At 30.0% G+C, this 21,721-nt stretch overlaps 2 protein-coding genes across 2 annotated transcripts; both read right to left on the bottom strand.

Annotated features, from left to right (window-relative positions):
• Nucleotides 1–5,454: 5,454 nt before the first annotated feature.
• Nucleotides 5,455–9,100, bottom strand: LOC127739734 (probable leucine-rich repeat receptor-like serine/threonine-protein kinase At3g14840). Its single transcript, XM_052251646.1, has 8 exons — nt 9,043–9,100; nt 8,511–8,624; nt 8,269–8,406; nt 7,997–8,115; nt 7,649–7,859; nt 6,791–7,028; nt 6,449–6,599; nt 5,455–5,873 (listed from the first exon to the last, which is right to left on the bottom strand). The coding sequence occupies exons 1-8, from the start codon at nt 9,098–9,100 to the stop codon at nt 5,505–5,507; spliced, it is 1,398 nt and encodes a 465-aa protein (XP_052107606.1). The 3' UTR covers nt 5,455–5,504.
• Nucleotides 9,101–9,338: 238 nt separating this feature from the next.
• LOC127740576 (probable LRR receptor-like serine/threonine-protein kinase At1g07650) lies at nt 9,339–13,732 on the bottom strand. Its single transcript, XM_052251647.1, has 2 exons — nt 13,578–13,732; nt 9,339–9,799 (listed from the first exon to the last, which is right to left on the bottom strand). Exons 1-2 carry the CDS (start codon nt 13,645–13,647, stop codon nt 9,339–9,341), a joined length of 531 nt encoding a protein of 176 aa, XP_052107607.1. The 5' UTR covers nt 13,648–13,732.
• Between the last annotated feature and the right edge of the window lie 7,989 nt (nt 13,733–21,721).

A 21,721-nucleotide genomic window follows, 5' to 3' on the forward strand; every position in this document is an offset into this window, starting at 1 on the left:
ATACATCACTGCACAACAAAATAACCCAGTAACCACTTCGCTTCAGGTGTCCAGACGCCTAATGAGATACCTTTCGACCTGCATCTGGAAAATAACAACATAGTATGGAATGAGAACCGGAGGTTCTCAGTATGGTAAGGTTCCCGCATATTTAATATAAAAGGTCCCGGAAAAGCCAGAGGCATTCCTAGAACTTCGACAGTCAGATTTTAGCTTAAGGATTCAACTAAACCAGAAATTAGGTAAGTTGTCTAAGGTATTCTAGTTCTGAATCTAACTTTAACCTAATACTTCACGTTCTATCTCCTCCAATCCTCCGAATCACTAGTGGAACATCCCTCTTCCCTCACACCTTCGTCAATAGGGATTTCTCAAAAAACATACACATACAGTTCAAGCAAGAAAAACACAGATAGAGAAGCATTTACAGCAAGTAGAACAAGTAGTGGATAAGCAGAATTAAACAGTTAAGCAAACCAAAACAATGCACACTCAAGCAAACAGACAAATACATATGATGTATGCCTATCCTATGGCTGATGAGTCTCATCTGTCGGTTATACAGCCAACCCGACATGTCTTGGTAGTTAACCATTGAACAGTCCCTCTGTGCGCGCATCCCCAAACTCAATAATATTCCATCGAGTCAAACTCCAAGCTCAAATATAATATTCCATGAAGTCACACTCCAAGCTCAATAATATAGTATTCCATGGAGTTAAACTCCAAGCTCAATAATATTCTATGGAGTCAAACTCCAAGCTCAAATATAATATTCAATATATATATATATATGCATGCCCATGGGGGAATCCGGGGAGTTAAAGTGCCCGGTCACATCTTGCGACAGAGGGTCAACAAATAGTCTCAAATACACAAGCCACATAATAATCTCTTTTCCTTTTAAAATAATACCTCAAATCAAAACTCCAATTCTTATAGAAATTTTGGCAATATCTCCTCTAAGACTCAAATTTTTGCCACCCTTCAAAGGTCCCAACTATCAAACCACACACCTCTCAGTCACTCAAATCATTTCCAGTAACAAATTATTTCAAAATCAAACAAATACCAATATTAAATCTTTTTCCAAACTGACCAACTTCAACAGCAAATTATTGACAACAGCTAAACCTCACATTTTATACCATATACACAATCCATCAATTATTTATTCATTTCATTCCTATCTTAAGGTCTCCTAGCCTAAATTTTCACGTGACATTAAACATTAACTACGAGAAACCAAAACCATACCTTCGTACGGAATCAAAATATTCAAAGCTCCGGAGAAGCTTTCTGAATGAGCTATCGAAGAAAAAAATGTCCAGAATTGTCTATGCCTCCTAAAACTCCAGTTGGTTAAACTCAAGGGGTAAAGGAGCTACGTCACCGTCAACTTCTACCGGTCAAAAGTGGTGCCAACGTGTAGAAAAGGAGGATACGAATACTTTTACCGGATTAGATTTTTTATTGGAGTTACGGATTGCAAGAAATCGAAGTCGAAAGTTTGGTGGGGTTTATAGTCTTTCGCGGTTACATTTTTCTCTCTCCCGTTTTCTTTTTCTTTTTCTCTCCCGCATATGCTAATCATTTATATATGCATGATTAATTAGTAAGCTGCCTTTAGCTTTCTTTATTAGATAAATACATTTTATATATATGTGCACAATGATAATGATAATACATATCTAACTTAATGAGAAATATAAACCGCCTTTGATTTTCATGCTTCATAATTAATAATAGTAATAATAATACTAGAATAGTAATGATGATCATGTAATAATAATAATAAACGTAATAATAGTAATGCAATGAATATAATATATATAAACTTATAATGCAATTTAATACTTACGGCAATTATATACAATGTTTATAATAATAATAATAATAATAATAATAATAATAATAATAATAATAATAATAATAATAATAATAATAATAATAATAATAATAATAATAATAATAATAATAATAATAATAATAATAATAATAATAATAATAATAATAATAATAACAATAATAATATGAATTTGATTAAATTAAAATTATTATAAAATTAGTTCAATTACTGATAATAAAAATAATTTTTCTAAAAATAAGGAATTTTAATTTTATAAAATAAATTATAACTTATTTACATTTATATTTTTAAAACTGAAGGTCGCTACAGTTCATGAGTATCGAAAGGCAGCAGCAATATAATGACATAAGAATGTTCAATAGTGACAGACCTATTTGCCAAGTGTGTGATAAGCTTGGATACACTACAAAGACGTGCTGGTACATATATGAAAGAAGCAAAAGTTCAAGAACTCAATATGGAAGATTGAATTCACAGCCACTTCAAGAACCCAAAGCAAACCTAAGCAATGTACTGACTACACCTGCAACACAGCAAGACCAGAGTTGGTATTCAGATTCGGGTGCAACACATCACATGACTTCAGACCAACATAATTTGATGAAAAGAGAGAATTATGTTAAGTGATTGTAGGAAACGGATCAGGTTTGCAATTTAACCTTGTGGATAGACTTATTTCAAAACTGATTTGAGTAATATAGAGTTCTTGTTGCATAAGCTACTTCATGTCTCAAATATCACAAAGAATTTACTCAGTGTGTATAAATTCTGTTGTGGTAACAATGTCTATTTTCAGTTCTATTCTTATGGTTGTTGTGTAAAATCTCACGGAACTAAAGAGATTGTCATACATGGAGAGGTTGAAAAGAGAATGTACAAGTTTCTCAATTTCACTCCATCAAATAACTCAACTGCCTTTGTTTCAATTGTGTCCACTATTGATCAGTTTTTCTTGTGACACAATAGATTAGGTCATGTTGCAAATAATGTTTTCTCTTCTATCTTAAAATATTGTAATATGTTGTTTCTTTAAATAAGAACCTTTGTGAATCTTGTTGCATTGGAAAGTCTCACAATCTTTCCTATCCTCCTCCAAATACTTTATACACTGCTCCCTTGCTTGGAATTAGTTTACACAGATATCTGGGCCCTGCCCCTATTTCTAATTTGAATGGAAAATTTTATTTTAACAACTTCATTGATACTTATAGTAAATACACTTGGTTATACCTTATCAAAACTCACTCTCAAATCAAATTAGTTTTTAAATATTTTTAACAAATGATTGAGTTGTAATTGAACACTAAAGTCAAGATGCTTCAGTTTGATAATTTTGCTAAATATGTAAGTTTGGATACAGATTTACAGGTGCAAGGTGTTGTATACAGATTTTCCTGCCCACACAAGCACCAGCAAAACGGCGGTGCTGAGAGAAAATATAGATAACCAAACACCAATTTACATGTGCAAGGTGTTGTACACACATTTTCTTGCCCATATTAGCACCAGCAAAACGGCAGTGTTGAGAGAAAACACAGGCCTGTGGTGGAGAAAAGCCTGACAATGCCTATAATAGATGGGATGCCAATCAAGTATTGGGGGAGGCTTTTATGACAATAGTACACTTGATAAACAGGCTGCCAACTAAAGTACTGTAAGATTAGTCACCCATTGACAAGTTGTTTGAAAAGAAGTTTGACTATACAAGTCTAAAGGTGTTTGGTTGTCTGTGTTTTTCACATCTAAGGCCATACAATATGCACAACTTGGAATTTAAGTTAGCACGCTGTGTATTTCTGGGTTACAATATAATTCACAAAGGTTACAATTGCCTTACTACACAAGGCAAAGTGGTGATATCCAATAATGTAGTTTTTTATGAAGGAATAGATACAAGTGCCTTGCTAGAGCTTTACTAGGAAGCCTTGAATATCAGAAGGGTAATTTTGAAGCTGCACTTCATGTATTTGAAGGAATAGACATTGCTGCTGTTGCTCCAAAGATGAAAATTTCTATATCTAGAAGATGTGAACGGAATATGAATAGACGCCGTTCACTGAGTGATGCAGCGCCTCCTATGTCCATTCATGCTTTTAGTCTACTTCTTGAAGCTGGTTTGCTCAAGGCAAAGTCATTGCAGATTCTTGGAAGGTTTCAAGGTGCCTCTTTATTCTTGGATTCATCTATGCTTAGTTAATGAGAAAATCAACAAATTCATATTATATTGATAGTTACATATTATGTTGAATTTCTCATCATTGATTCAAAGTCGCACTTTATTTTCTGGAATGCAACCTGAACTACCATGTAAATTTCGGCTAAGTTGCAGTTCTGATTTCATTTGTGAATTTATGAATTTCGCAGAAGCTGCTAGATCATGTCTATCAATTCCTATTTGTAAAATTCATATAACGTACATAAAATATTAGTTATATGAATTTATGATCCCATTTCAAGTAATTAAAATTTATATAAAATATTATTTATATGCTATTTAAAAGTTTATTTGCATTAATTATTTATTATTTTTCAAATAGAAAAAATTAAAAAATATAGCTATTAAAATCGACGGTAGCGTTGTCGCTTTTTAAATTTAAAATAGACAAATAAAATCAACGGCCATTGAGTCGATTTTATTAAATCAAATATCGATAAAGACATTGTCGATTTTATTAAACGGGTAAAATTCACAAACTCATATTATAGACGAAAATATTGTCGATTTTATTGAATCAAATATCGACAGAAATATCGCCGATTTTATATAATAAATATCGACGGCAACATTGTTGATTTTATTAAGAAAGTAAAATTTTGAAACTCATATTATAGACGGAAATATTATCGATTTTATTAAATTATTATCGATGGCGAGTCAAGCCGTCAATTTTATTAGAATTTTGTAAAATCGACAAACTTAATAGCTACCACCTCTGCTGTTCATTTTGCTGTCGATTTTTAATATTATCGATGGCTTAGCCGTCGATTTAGCCGTCGATTTTAACGATGTTTCTTGTAGTGGCAATTTGAATATCAATGATGATGTTAGTACACATACAATATCAAATTTAAAACTACTTTGAGGCTTTACTGAAAAATAGTACTATATTTAAAATTCAAAATGGGTATAGAATATGCATATCAAACCATTATAGTTGCAATATTCTAGTTGATATATATGTAAAAGAATAATGTTAGAAAGATAGTAATACAAAATTATTTTAAACTTAATATTCATAATTTTATATATGTAGTATTTACAATTATATATTTATTATATTTAAATTACTCAATTATTTTAACAATAATAAGAAATACAAAATAAAAAAATGAATGCATTAAAAAAAAGTTAAAAATGCAAATTTTGTCTCCCTATAATCCCCAAACATTTTCGATGTAAAATTACACGTACAATTAATCATTAAACTTTTTAATATTATATTTTTGCCATAGCATCACAATCAAATTACATACACGAAAACTGCCTTTAGCTTAAAAGTTTTAGTACTTTACTAGTTTTAGTTTGAAACTAATAGCTTTTATGTAGCAATTTACAAATTACAATTGAAAAAAGTAGTCATCAATCAGTTAGGATTTTGGGATAGATGTATATATAGTTTATGTAACTTATATTCTAATTTCTACTCTCAAAGTAAGAAGAGTCTAGGTGAATTGCATACAAATCTTGTGCTGTAGAAGTAGATGAAGCAGTCAAAGGCATCTCCATTATTGTTGTGGTACTTTGGTCATCTTGGTTATAATACATTGTTAATGCTTCTAATTTCTTCTCATTTAATGACTCTGAAACTAGTTTTGGAACAATGCTTTTGCCTTCAAGCATGTTTACCACTGAAGACATAGTAGGCCTAAGTGTTGGAGACACATTAGTGCATAAGAAAGCAACATTGATCATTACCATCACTTCCTCTTTCTTCAAGTTTGAATCCAATAATCTTCTGTCAACTATTTCCATTATATCACCTTTCTCTCTCAGCAAACGTGCCTAATATAGGAAATGATTAGTTTATTTCTAAATCAATAAGCTAATTTTCAAAACTAAACAAGCAAGAATAGAAATATTTAGAAATTTTAATATATTAAAATTAAATAATGACAATTACACCAATTGTGTCTCTATTAAATTTTCGTTTTTCTTGTTTATCCTTTAAGTGTATCTTGCAAACAAGTATAAAAAACACTTTTTTAAAAGTAGAATAAAATGTAGAATTCAAAAATTATTTTGTTTAGATATATAATTGTAAAATTTTATTAAAATATTGTATAGAAGAAATTTTTACAAAGAACACTCAAAAATGAGAGAAGAGGTTATCTATTAAAGCAAAATGAATAAATCACAATTGTTAGGTTTTATATGCACGATTATAATGCAAAATATATAACTATTATATTTAACAGTTTTTAGTGTTAATTATCTATTCGTTACTACGAGATCTAAATTTATTCTTCCACACATTATTCTTGTAACAAACAAGATTATTCATACCAAATAGATCCATAATCTTATGAAAGCCACTAGGAATATTTGAGTATGTGATCATCAAGATGAAATAGACTTACCCAATCAAGTAAAACGAATGCCCCTTCATTTTGTCGATTGGTTGTATTATTTCTTCCGCTCACGATTTCTAATGCAACAATTCCAAAACTATATACGTCTGCTTTATCGGTTAACTGACCATACATAGCATATTCTGGAGCCATATATCCACTATATAATAAATTGAAAAAGAATTATAAAATATACTAACTTTATAACTTGACAAATGTAGATGCTAAATCTCATTTTCCTTAAAAGAATTGTTAAATAATTGAAGATGCATTAGTATATCCTTATTTCAAGCTATGGGTAAATGTTATTTACTAATTAACTTTGCACAAGAAAAAAGTCAAGAATCTCACAATGTTCCAGCTATTCGAGTGCTAATATGGGTATTGTCCTCTTCATCAAGTTTAGCCAAACCAAAATCTGATATTTTAGGGTTGAGATCTTTGTCAAGTAAGATATTAGTTGCTTTGATATCCCTATGAACCACTTTCACTCTTGACTCTTCATGGAGGTATGTTAATCCTCGAGCGATACCAACACAAATTTTGTGTCTTGTTTGCCAATCCAATTTTATTTGGTTTTCTTCACGGCCTTTTGAAAATCATTAAAATTATATTAAATGATACCATATAATATAATTAAGAGTAAGTAGTCAAATTAGTCTCTAAAAAATTGTATGTTCTCTAAAATAGTCCTTGAAAGATTTTTTTAATCAAATTCGTCTTTCCAAAATTTTAAGTTGGTTATATTAGTCCTTCGGTCACTTCTATTGCTCGTGGCGTCAGAGTTTGCACAGCACGTACTTCACCGTCCTAATTGGGTGCTAACATGATAAGTTTATAAAATTAAATCAAATCAAACCCAAGTTGAAGAATTTCAATGCCTTAAAGTCCTCCCCAATTGGAGCTTATTTGATCTTATTGCATAAATTTATCATATTAGCAGTCAATTAGGATTGCCAGGTGCATACTGTAGTCATTGTGGTGTCACTTAACGTGTCACATTGACAAATTTTGACGCCATTAGCAATAAAAGTGCCAGAAAGATTAATATAACTAATTTAAAATCTTTAAAGGACGAATTTAATTAAAAAAATTCTTCGAATACCAATTTAAAATATGAATGATCTTTTCAAGAATAAATTTGACTATTTACCCATATAATTAATCATTTACGTAAGTAAGACTACTTTATTAAAAGAGAGAGATTACCAAATAAAGCATGAGCAAGGCTATTATTTTGCATGTATTCATATACCAAAAATAACTGATCTCCCTCGACACAACATCCATAGAGTTTAACCAGACATGAATGTTGTAAAGCAGAAATCATGCCTATTTCATTTAAGAACTCTCGATTCCCTTGTTTCGATTTTGAAGAAAGTTGCTTGACTGCGATTTTTGTACCATTAGGTAACTCACCCTGTATTTTCGAAGAATATAATAGGATGTAGTTTTTAGAATATAATAATGTTGCTAAAGGATTTTCAAAACCAGATAGAATGTGAAAATATAAATAAACAATACAAAATTTTTAATATTTATATATTGTAAAAATACCTTATACACAGAACCAAATCCTCCTTCTCCAATCTTGTTGACGATATCAAAATTATTTGTTGCTGTTTTTATTTGTCGTATAGAAAATATACCGGTTTGCAACTCTAAATTATTTAATTCTGTAAATTGAAACAAACAAAAATAGTAAATAAACCGTTGCCAACTATAAAAAATGTTATAATGCGTGACTTTAGACAATTATTTATTTTGTGAAAAAAATAAATAAAAGATTATTTACTAACAAAGTAATTATTCCTTTTTCAAATAATTACCTTTTGTAGAAGAATTTTTCTTTCCTAAACAGCCTTTCCACCAAAATATGGCAAATATCAAGACAATAATAATTGCCACGGCAACAACAATTCCAACGACAACAGCTGCTGATATTCTACTTCCATGATCTGGGGAAGCTTAAAAGTTGGCATGCATAATTATCTTTGACTTTAAAGAACTTGAATAAAAAACTATATTATAATATCAAGATTATTATAATATTTCTTATCTAGAAACCTACCACGATAGATAGATATGGCTGATATAAGAGGTCCATAAATTGATTTTTTTGGGATTGCAGTTGTTCCTTTGCCAGCCCAGTAAAGGCGAATCTCTAAAGTACCATTTAGTATATCTATGATTATAGTAGTTATAGTGATTATGTAAATGTTTTTAAAATTAAAATCACATTTTTTCACATTTTAGTAACACTTTTTTAGCAACATTTTTAAAAAGTATTGCTAAATAATAAAAAAATATTATTTTAATTTTAACAACACTTTCTCAAATACTACCGCCACCATAATATAGACTTACTAAAATGACCTATATATATAATTCAAAAAACTAACTATTTTTCTATAAAAAAAACTAGCTATAAAAAAAGTCATAATGCATGACTTTAGACAATTATTTATTTTGTGAAAAAAATATTAAAAAATTATTTACAAACAAATTAATTAACTTGTATTAGAATGAGTGTGTTGACATGCTACAAAGATCACAGAAAATAGTAGCAGTATTAGAATAAATGTTTTAACACAATGATATACTCTCCTTTAGCAACAGTTTATACAAAACTTCCACAGAATAAAATGGATTTGACAGCATTTGTCATTTTTCAATGCAATAACTGCCACTAAATCCTAATCCTAAATAGGGTTTAACAGAAGTTATCAAAAGCTGCTCCGCCAAAAATTTGCCGCTATTCACCGAAGTTGGTGTAGTGTATATGACTATTTTATTATGCGATTTACATAATTAAATATTTTATGTATAGTAAAAATAAAGATCAATAAAATTATCCAATTAAATATAAAAATTATTTATGACATTTTAAGTAATATATTTAAACTTTTTGAAGACACGATTCATAACATAATATGGTAGTATGTAGATCCTGATGTTGGAAATGTACCTGAATGTAGATATCAAATATGCGCCTTCCAAGGCTCTTATATGTTTCATCAATAAACACGATCTCAGCGAAATGCAGATCCACATTGTAGTTTCCATTTCCAAGGCAAAATCCATAATAAGTCAAAGAAATAGGAGATGCACGTGCATTGGTGTATAGCTCAATATCATTATTGTTTTTTATAGAGAGCTTATTAGACACAATAGAAGGAATGTAGCTCGAAGTAATAATTGTACTTTCCAAGAAGTTACCGGTACTACTGAACGCCCAATTTGTATTTTCATTGTGATAGAACTTAGCTGCTCCTCCTTCATCTGAGTCATCATCAAACATCTTTCCATTTTCTGTTGTTACCTTTCCTCCACCACAATTTATATGGAAAGAGTTTGACACTGCCACCACAACAAGCAGAAATTATAAGAGCCATATCAATTAGCAAAATCAATTAAATCAATTAGATCCATGTATATATAACATTTTAGAATTGCATCATGAAAGGTACTTGTTACTAAAACAAAAATTATTTTTAGTGGCAACAACATTTAACCACTCTATATCTTATTTAACTTATATCTTTGCTTCAATTATATATTTGTTGTTTTACATTTGTCATAACGGTAATTATATACTTTTGCGGTTATTAAAAAGGTCATTACTAGCAATTATATAACTGCCATTAAAATCTTTTAGCCATAAAACATAATAATTAATGTCCAATTGGAGATAAATATATCAGTGACTATTTTTATTGACACTAAAATCAAAATAAATAACCACTAAAAATAATTTTTCTAGTAGCATATATGCTAAGCTAAAGAGAATAGAGGTGAGGCTTTAAGAATGAAGATAATCAGGTAAGAGAAATGAGAGAAATATGTAACTTTAAGAGAGAACTAATATTTGTTCTACTTTTTTATTGTTTTAAAGTATACACTTTCATTTTTTATTAGAAAAGAGTGTATAGTTATTGTTTTTATTAGAGAGATAATCATTCATATTACTTTTTTTTGTTATGATTATACGGAGCTTTATATTCAAAAAGTGTAGAGTCTGATTCTTGGTGAAGTTCAAAAGTGAAAAAAATAGCATAGGATTAAAAAGAGAAAAAGACTTATGCAAAAATTCAAACAAACCTAAAATAGACTATTTCTTAAGGGGGAGTATTAGAGATATAACCATTCATATTATCTTTTCTAATCCGCTTAAGCTTTTGGGAGGAGTGATATAGTCGCAGTTTTTTTTTCTTTTCGTTATATTCACTTTTATAGAGTAAATGGCAAAAGTATACATGAAAGATTTTAGCGTGGACAAAAGTGCACACCAAATTTCGTAAATATAAAAGTACATATGAAAGATTAGTTTTGAAGGACAAAAGTAGATCCCAGATCTTACAAACTCACAAATGAAAATGAAATATATACATAAAAGTATTTAAAAAATGGTGCAAATGATACATGACATAATAAAATAGGTTACCATCGATGTATCAAATTTTGGAATGATTAGAATTCGACACTGCTGAAAGGTACCAGACAATGAAAAAGTTGAGGGAAGAAAAAAGATAGAGGATGAAGAACAATTGAGATGAAGAGAGAGAAAGAGAGCTTGAGAGAATTGAGAGTTGTGAAAATTGTTATTGAGAGTTGTGAAAATGATTAGTTTGTTTCCAGCAGATCCCTCATAAGGTATTTATAGTAAGTTAGAGTGCTAACTATCATAACTAACTCTTAACTAACTTCTCTAACTAATCACTCTTAATAATATTCTAGAACTTACTACATTCTACTATCATGCACCCTGCCTTCTACCTCTTCCTTATTTGCCATCATTGCTATCATGCACCCTGCTTTCTACCTCTTCCTTATCTTCCATCACACAATCGTCACTACCTATAGATTCTGCCACTTCAGTGACCCAAGGCCTTAAGCCAACAAGATTTACATTTGTAATTTCAAGAGTTGATCGAAAATGAAGAAAAGTTGTTAAAGGTAATGCTTTTGTTAAAGCATCAGCCATTGGAACATAGCTTGGAACATGATTGACCTTTGCTACACCTTTCATCACATAGTCTCTTGCAAAGTGTAAATTAGTTTCAAAATGCTTGGACTTTGAGTGAAGTATTGGATTAGCAGCCAATAACACAACACTCAAATTGTCACAGTAAATCATTGGAGGTTCAAAAACAACATGCTTGAGCTTACATAGGAGATTTTTCACCCAAATGAAATCAGCTACAAGGTCTACCATGGCTTGATAATCAGCCTCAGTGCTAGACCTGGCCACTACACTCTACTTCTTAAATGACCATGAAACCGGATTCTTGCCCAAGAATACACAGAAACCACCAATGGACTTTCTATGATCAGGGTCTCTACCCGAATCACTATATGCTGTAAGAGCAAGTATGCTATTCTTGTGTAAGTGTAAGCCATAGCTCAAAGTACCACTAATATACCTCAAAATTTGTTTGACTAGCTACCAGTAAGTATCTAAAAGAGATTGCATAAATTGAGAGGCTTTGCTCACACAATAAGAGATCTCAAGCCCTGTAATGGTCAAGTATTGAAGGCTGCCAACAATAGACATATAAAGATTTGGATATTCAAAATCACTACCACCAAGAGCTAAGAATTTCATTGAAGAAGGCAAATGAATTTTACAAGAACTACATCCTTTTATGCCAACCTTGATCAATATATCAGTAGCATACTTCTCCTGACTCAACAACAACCCTCCATTTGCATCCTTTATTACTTGAATGCCTAAGAAGTGGTGCAAATCACCCATTTCCTTCAAAGAGAACCTGACATTCAGCTGTTTAGTAACCTCAACCATCTCTCTTTCTGAGCTCCTAGTGATGATGATATCATCAACATATACAAGCACAAATAATACTAAGCCTTTGCTAAATCTACTGAAAATAGGGACATCAGATGTTGTAGAAGAGAAACCCAAGTGCCTCAGAGCTGTGGATAGCTTGTTCTACTAGGCCCGAAGAGTCTACTTTAGGCCATACAACACTTTGGTTAGTTTACAAACTAGATTTGAGTCTCCAACTAAATAGCCTTGAGGCTGCTTCATATACACATCCTCACTAAGATCACCATGCAAAAATGCATTATTAACATCAAATTGCTTAATGCACCAAGAATTCACTAATGCTATAGACAAGATAATGTGAATAGAAGTTGGCTTCACCACGGGACTATAGGTATCATTGAAATCAAAGCCAGACCTTTGAGAAAAACCCTGAGCCACCAACCATGCTTCATACTTCTGAAAAATCCCATCAGAGTTATACTTGGCATGAAACATCTATTTACTTCCAATAGCATCTTTCCCTGGTGGTAATGGCACTAGCTTCCAAGTGTGGTTCCTTTGTAAGGCATCAAATTGTACATCCATTGTTGCCTTCCTCTGGGATTGCAACAAAGCTTCCTTAACAATTCAAATCTCAAGCATTGCATTGAGGAACCTAGGTTTTAAAATACCAGCTTCACTCCTGGTAATCATCAAATGAGTGTTGGTCTACTGTGGTGTAGAATCAGAGAAGGGCAAGACAATTTCAAAGTTTGAAATTGGAACAATGATGGGTGTAGCTAATGGCGCCAATGGGGTGAGGGCTGGAGATGAATTGGTGATAGCAAAGGAGTATGTTGGATTAAAATCATGAGGTAGGGATGGCTAAGATGAGAAATCAGCAGTTGAGTTTGTAAGAGGTGGAGTAGGATATAAAAGGTGGTTTAAGGGAACCGATTGTAACTGACTTAGAGCAGGTTGTGAGGGATGTGAGGTTGGATTTGGAGTAGTAAAAATTAATACAAAAATTATTAGTACAGAAAGAGATAGTTTTAGAATTATTAGTATGATGGGAGTTGAAGTGAGATGAGTTATAGACATGTGTTGATTCTTATTCAAGAAGTCACCATTCTTGAAAGGAAAATGTGTTTCATTAAACATTATATTCCTTGTGAAGATGATTTTCCCTTCTTGTGTTAAGCATTTATACTCTTGTGAGTAGTGCCATAGCCAAGGAACACACAAGGAGCAGATCGAAAGTTCAATTTGTGCCTATTGTAAGGGCTCAAATGTAAAAAACACAAGTACCCAAATACTTTTAGGCTCTCATAGGAAGGTTTCTTTCGAAACTATGCATCATATCCTCCAAACCTTGCATCATTTTCAAATGGTGCTTCAGTTCCTTTCGATCTTGAGCCAGAGCCATATGAAAATTGATCATTAAACCTGCCTCCTTTATAACCTCCACAAAAACATCATCTCATATTGTAATTATGTGAATTTTGAGCAGTATTAGCTAAGATAGGTGGCTCTGACCTTCGAAACCTCTCTGACATACTTTCATGCGCAAGGAGCAATGCCTCTAACTCTCCAATATACTTGTGGATCTGGAAACTACAGAAGTGATTAACGGAGCGCACTCTCCTGTTAAGCCATGAAAAATTGCATTAATATAATCTGTTTTTCTCATTGGTTCACCTGCTGATGTTAATGCACCTATCATTTCCTTCAACGCTAAGACATATTCATTTACTGAACCTCCAATTTGAATGTTACTTGTTAAATTTCTTGGAGAAAAGCAGAATATATGAAGATAATATTATATGAAGTTGTTGCATTGAAATTGTTGTTACATGATATAAGAGTCATGCTATTTATAAAGATATTTTTAACTAACCTCATAAATATTCATCTACTAACTACTAGCCATTACTAACTTAACTCTTAACTACTAATAACTCTAATAAAATTTTAATATGCCCCCGCAAACTGGTGAATGGAAGATATCAATAATCACCAGCTTGGATAAGTTTTGATGAGATGGTTGAGGAAGAGGCATACACCGCAAAGGAAGAGGCGTGTGGCGCGAGACGCAGAGAAAGAAGAAAGACATGCGTGGCAGGCCGACAATTCTAGTCATGACGGAAAGGAGAAACAAGGCTACTGCTCTGGCTCTGTGTTTGAGAGTGAGACAATCAGGAAGGAGCAGGAAGAAAAAGAAGAGAGAAGAAAGGAGACAGGACGCTGTGACGACCAGCAGTGGATTGAACAGATAGATAAAGAGAGGAAGAAAAGGTACAGACAGGAGGTGGTTCTTAACCGAAGAAGAAGGAGAAAGGGAAAAAGAATAAGAGAAGAGAAAAGAAGAAGAGAAAAAGAAGAAGAGATGAGGAAAGAGGGAATGAAATAACCAAGACAACACCAGGTTATTGCAACGCTCCAATATTGAAAACAAAGGATTATCAGTTTAGAGGAGAAAGAATAGAGCCAGTGAGAAGAAAGTCATATTTATTTTTGGAGATGATGGCCATAGAAAATGATCGAAACCAAGAGTGGTAGTTACTGCCAATAAAGACATGAGTGACAAGGAGAGATGTTGGATTGATCACTAGGATGAATATAGAAAGGGCTAGTGGGATCTTGTGCTACGTTAGAAGATGATTCTGTCATTAGGGAGGAAGAAGACAATGGGGACTGATTATTTAAATGTGAAGAAGATACGTGGTGATTTTTCACCGAAAAACTAATGGCTTATCCTCTTCAAGGAGGATACCATAGCTCTGATACCATGTTAAATTTCTTGGAGAAAAGCAGAATATATGAAGATAATATTATATGAAGTTGATGATTGAAATTGTTGTTACACGATACAAAAGTCATGCTATTTATAAAGATATTTTCAACTAACCTCATAAATATCCATCTACTAACTACTAGCCATTACTAACTTAACTCCCAACTACTAACAACTCTAATAATATTTTAATACTACTCAATTTACTCATTAGTTGTATAATTTTAGCTCTAATCTAAGATGCAAAGTGATCTTCTATGTGTATACACACCTTACCACCCTCGTGGTGAACAATTTTATCATTGAAGCCAACAACCACGACTTAAGCAAAATAGTACATCAAAACTATCTGGTATATCTTCTCCTGTTATGTGACTCAAGAGATGATGGCCTTTGATTGTTGACTCTGTTTGATCTTTCTATTAAAAGAAATTGTCCTCATCGAGGTTCATAGAGATTGGAGAAGAAATGAAATTAGGTGTTGAGCTCATTTGAGCTTCAGAAACTATGAATGGTATGTTTGTTGCCATGATTGATCAGAACTTAGTGCTCTGATACCATGAAGGGTACTAAACAGTGAGACAGTGAAAAAGTTGAGGAAAGAAAAAGGTAGAAGATGAAGAACAATCAAAATGAAGAGAGAGAGCTTGAAAGAATTGAAAGTTATGAAAACTGTTATTGAGAGTTGTGAAAATGATTAGTTCGTTTCTACAGATTCCTTACACGGTATTTACAGTAATTAAGTTAGAGTGCTAATTGTCATAACTAACTTCTCTAACTAATTACTCTTAACAATATTCTAGAACTTACTACATTCTGCTATCAACTGTCTTTGATGTGTTCTGAACTGACTAAGAGTATGTTCGAAGAACACAAATACTATGGTATAGTGTTATTGTTTGTTAAATTTAACAAGAAACATTACACTACTCTAAGTTCAATAAAAAATAAATTAAATAAATAAAAGTGTATTTATTATTAAAATAAAGTTTATAATTTTTAGTAAATGTACAACTTTATTGTCTAATAATTTCATAGAACCCATTTAGTAGAAAACTACAGTTTTGTTAATTTACTATAGATATTATGGATTAAACGACACTTCTATTTACAAAATGCTTTTCAAAGTTTTGATATAGGGTGTTATAGCTAGGAATAAGTTGTAACAGCATAGTAGTGGTTCCAAGTTCCCTTTTGTAACCATATATTCAAGGGATATAAGAAAGAGTAGTTGTTTAATAATGGCAACATAATAGTGATGAGACCTCAACGCATACATCTCTAGGAAGTTCACCAAAAAGAACAACTTACTTTTAGAACACACAGTGCTTTCCAAACATGAAACCTTTCCACTGTAAAAATATATATATTGAAAAAATGAAAAGGCTATATGTACATCTATGATTAATAGTGTTGCATTCTAGAATACCAAACTTACGTGTCATTGCGAGTCAAGGAGCTAGCAAATAAGTTCCTAGATATATAAAAGAAGGTTAATATCTGCTCACAAACATACATACATTATTTATACATACATACGTAGATATTAATAATTTGCTATCAAAATTACTATCTAATTTTAAATAATTGTCACTTTTAAAATTCTAAATTATTTTAAACAAGTATTTATGTAAAAAAGAAAATTATTGAGATTAAGTTTTTTAATATAATGACTTTACTAAATGAAAGAAAAATAAATAAATAAATAAATAATAATAATAATAATAATAATAATAATAATAATAATAATAATAATAATATTTTAGTCTATATGTATAATTAACATTATTAATAAATACTTAGTTGGAATAAAAAATAATGACACAATAAATAATGCAATGACTGCTCGATCTCTTACGTATTTTCAGCTTGACATCCTTGATTATTTTGGCTCCCACTAATGCTGAAGTTATTATAAGAAATGTCTCTATACAAATAATAAAATTTGTGTCAAAATATTATAACGGTAACGTTAGCAAGAAGCCAATAATTTAAAATTATTTTATTTAATTTAATATTTATAATTTTATATATATAATTTTTTATAATTATATATTTATTTTTGAGTTTAAGAAATAATAATTTTATTTTTAATGATGACAAATATTATTTGATTAGATTAAATATATTATTCGTTGAGTGTTCTTTTTAATTTTTATACATATCTATAGTAATAATTGAACGGCTCAATAAAAAAAAACGAAAGCCAATCAGTTCTTTTTATGGACAATAAGTATTTTTTCTCCATCTCAGTCCAGCACTAGCATTTCCGGTATAGTACAAAAGCAAGAAGAAAAAGTGGTTCTTTTTTATTCTTGGTATCAAAACATTTTCATCAAAGTGCGAAGGAGGAAAAAAAAAATCAAAATTTGGAGGAAAAAACAACTATAATTCTATCTTTGGTGTTCAAAATTTGTTACTAAGTAAAGCTTCAATTTTTGAAGCAATACCTTTATACAAAAGGATATTCTGTCAAGCTTTAAAAACAAAGAGTGAGAGCACAAATTTAATTTTTTTTTCATTGTTTACATTGAATATCATGCTTTTTTAATTTATCTTTTTTTGTTTTAAGAAAAAGGCTAATATCATTTTTTATCAACGGTAGTCCAAAAGTGTCACTATGTCAACTAGCGACGTTTAAATCCATGACAGTTTTTTTAACTGTCGTGAAAATATTTAATGACGGTTAAAACTGTCGCCTAATATTAAAAAAAAATGTCACAAAAATACTGTTTTATTGTAGTGTACGTGAAAAAATTAAAGTCATTGATTATGTCAAATCATGTTGATGTAATTTTTATTTTGTATCATGAGTCTGAAAGATTTTCGTTACTAAATTAGAAACGTACTTAGTAAAAAAATATAAGTTAGGTTAATTTATTGATAACAAGTTTGGTTAGAAGATTGTGTCTTGTTTTTTATAAGATTAAAAAGAATCATAAAAAATTAGTAAATATAATTTCTCTAAAATAATAATAAAAATTCTATTATTATTGTAATAGAAATTAAATATAAGGCACATTACACTAAATGACCTAATCAAAATACATGATAGTGCAATAAACTTTTTTTTTCTATCTTTTTATATTGTAATTATGAAACAAAAATAAATAATCTCTTACATAATTGATTTAATAGATACTGCGAGAACTTTACTTCAAACTATTTTGGTGTTACCCTAAATTCAAACTCCATTCTCTATATCACTAAAAATCTTCACATAATAATAATAATAATAATAATTAACGAATATAAAATAATAAAAAAACTTTTGGTCAATTTAAGCTAATTCGTATTGACTTCAAAACATTTTTTTGTATAATTAGCTTATGAAAGAGAACTTACAAATAGTGCTTCTTATTAGCATTATTTATCCATTCCTTAGGTACATCTCCCGTGAGAAAGTTTCCAGTTAAATACCTGCATTCGGGCTTGGGGGAGTCAAGAAACTAATCTATATTTTTGAAGGAGCACAAAATTTAACAAGTTTTATTTTATAACCAAAATATTTTATTTTATTTTTATATTTATTTTAGTACATGAATAATTTTTATAATTTTATTTTTAGACAGTGCCAACTACCAAAATAGGGTGTATTTTCAATAAGTCATCAACGGATTACGGATATAAGCACCAAATAAATAACTTTGGGAAAAAAAAGTATGATAAAATTTGTTACATGTATGCCACTATTCGTCTGATAAGGTTCTCATACTGAGGGGGAATTGGTCCAGTTAATTTGTTGAAGCTGAGGTCTCTGAGAAAAAAAATGTATATATGGATTGGTAAGCGCAAGAATATTAAAACATTATAAGATAAAAAATATTAAAGTATGTAATTACAAGGTTTGTAAGCTTGTCATCTTCCCAAGATATGTAGGCAGGGTTCCATTAATATTGCAACTCCTCAAAATCCTGCCAAACAAAAGACACATACAGCACCAATACACCGGATAAATTTTTTAAAAAGTTATTATTATAAAAAAATAATTTAATTATCTGACTTATTAAATTAAAATTTACTAAACAATAAAAAAGATTTTTAATTTTTTCCTTTTTTATTTTTCATTGTTTCATGAAAATAAAAAGATGTATATTCAATTTTACATGAAATTAAAAATAATGTAATTTCTTTTATTTTTTATTATCTTGGAAATTACAATTATTTACTTTTTAATTTTTAATCATTTATGAGAGATTAAAAAAATCAACTCACAGATTTTTCATTGACATATTTCTAAGTCGAGGAAAAGGTGAACTTTCTGCTCCATTCAGATCACTTATTCTCCTGCATAAAATCATTAATAGAATCATAACTAAATCAATAAACACGATCATACTATATTATTAGGGAATAGTAATAAATGATAAAGGGTAATGTACTAATGTTTCTTAGGGAGGTAGTTCGTCAGCTTTTTTTATTGTCCACGGTAGACAGATAAAGAACTAATTTGTCACGAATCTAAACTTTATTTAAAGATTTACTATTAATCAATAGATTACTGCATACATAAGGCAGAATTGAAACTTCCATATTTATTTAAGTGGACGAGTGGGTTGTACTTAATTAGATACAATTGGTTTGTTATTTCAGTTAGGACTTTCTCTCTCTGTTTTCTCCATTATATAAACTACAGAGTGGGCTATTCTCCTATAACTCGGTGTTTCTTTCTCTTTTTACCTGGCTCGCTTTAAAGCTTTCATATATAAACAGTTTTTGAAAAACACTAAAACAATATAAAATTAAAGATAAAACATTATTTCAATTTTTATTAATATTTGAATTAAATCCTAATTATGTTTCTAACTGAAGATAGTGAGCAAAGAAAGCTGAGAAGAGAATACATTTTTTTAATCTTTGATTAAGTTCGCACTCTTGAGTGAACGTGTGAATTTAATGAATGAATCATCAACATAGTTACATTGCTTCTATATAATAGACTTTAGTGATAGTTGACATAATTAAATGCTCAACTTCTAACTAACTTTAGCTCAGTGTCTAACTCCTTCTAACAATCTAACTAGTTCCTAATTATTTACATTTTGTCACTCATATTTCGAATCTTTTATTTTTGTTTTAAACATTTTATTTTAGAATAATGCTAGATAACTAATTCTTTTCAACCAACATCTATCAATTTTTTTTATCTAAATTTTTTTTATTATAAATCCTAAATTATAAATTTAAACACTAAAGTTAGATTCTATATTTTTTCATTATATCGTATTTTTGTCTTATGATCAAAATTATTTTTTTATAAATATTATTTTTCCCCTTTTATTATTTGTTACTTAAAAAAAGATGATAATGGAAAAAAAAATATTTTTAAAATAAATATTTTAATAAAATACTAAACTAAAACAAAATAAAATATTTAAGATAAAAATAAAATATTTAAATATTAAAAATAAAATTAAAATTTTACTCAAATATTAGAAACTAAAATAATAATTTACACGAAAATAACGTGTGGTATATACTTACAAGTCATTTAAATATCCCAAAACTGCAAGCCCAGAAGGAATTGGCCCACTTACTCCACTCCCTTGAATTACTCTAACAAAATAAATAACCAATCGACACAAATTCAGATAAATTTTTAATTATCAATCAATAGAAGAAATAAATAAAATAAAAAAAATAAAGAGTTCACACAATTGCTGCAGATTTGTCCAACTTTGAATAAAATCAGGTATCTTTCCAGAAAATTGATTGTCGCTAAGTTGACTGCATGCACATAGGATAAGGACACATGAAACAAATAAAAACATAAATTATTGAGAAACAAAAACAACAATTTTTTCCCGGGAATTTGATAAAACTATATATGAAGCTTACACAATCTGCAATGAAGTGAGCTTGGCAAGTGTTGCAGGAAGCTCTCCGGTAAAATTGTTTGAGCTGATTTGCCTGTATATTTAGTAATTATAAAAACAGAAATTATTATTATGAAACCAAGACATGGATAATAACTAATTAACAAAATTAGTAAATTCCAAAACTAACACATGCATGTGGAAGATGATATAAGATAAAGGAAAGTAATTAATAATTAAAAGGCCTTACAGTCTTTGAAGTTGTGAGAGATTCCCAAGCTCAGGAGGAAGGTTTCCAGACATTTGATTAAACTCAACAACACTATATCCATTTCAAGTTACGTTATTGATAATTAAGTTCAACAAATTAAAACTCAATTTGAATGAAACTATATGCTGTGGAAGAGCAGAGACTCACAGAACTTGGAGACCAGAAATGTTTGCTATCTCTTTTGGTATTGAACCTGTTATTCGATTTCCCCCTAAGGATCTGTCATAGAAGATTAACGTCGACATTAGATTTTTGTTATTTGTATCAGTGATCTTGAAATCAAATAAAAAAAAAAAAACTTAATGCTCGCTCCAAATTTCCTCGTCATATATCACGATCAAATTCGGTTTATTTGATCCAGTCGGTCGAATAAAAAACTCAGTCACTAAATTGAATTAGGTCATTAACTCATTATTTGAGCCGAATAAATAATTAATTAGATTAAATTTGGTTAAATTCAATAAAACCAATCAAACGTGCTAAAATCGGATGAATCAATTTTGTCAAATTCGGTTAAGCTAGACTAAGTTATTATTTGTTATTATGATGATGTTTCTTTTATAAAATATAGCACATAAATAAATTAAATTATATTTATAAGTTTTAAAAAATAAATTTTTATTAATTATAATAT

The sequence above is a fragment of the Arachis duranensis genome, chromosome 7, assembly GCF_000817695.3.
Source record: "Arachis duranensis cultivar V14167 chromosome 7, aradu.V14167.gnm2.J7QH, whole genome shotgun sequence".
In the NCBI taxonomy this organism is placed as follows: Eukaryota; Viridiplantae; Streptophyta; class Magnoliopsida; order Fabales; family Fabaceae; genus Arachis; species Arachis duranensis.

Coding starts and splice junctions, on each gene's coding strand:
- LOC127739734 (XM_052251646.1), bottom strand. CDS start 9,100: ATGCTGTCAAATCCATTTTATTCTGTGGAAGTTTTGTATAAACTGTTG. Junction 8,625..9,042: donor TAAACTGTTGCTAAAGGAGA/GTATATCATTGT, acceptor CTATAATCATAG/ATATACTAAATGGTACTTTA. Junction 7,860..7,996: donor GATTTGGTTCTGTGTATAAG/GTATTTTTACAA, acceptor TCGAAAATACAG/GGTGAGTTACCTAATGGTAC.
- LOC127740576 (XM_052251647.1), bottom strand. CDS start 13,647: ATGATCAATTTTCATATGGCTCTGGCTCAAGATCGAAAGGAACTGAAG. Junction 9,800..13,577: donor CCATTTGAAAATGATGCAAG/GTTTGGAGGATA, acceptor TTGTGGTGGCAG/TGTCAAACTCTTTCCATATA.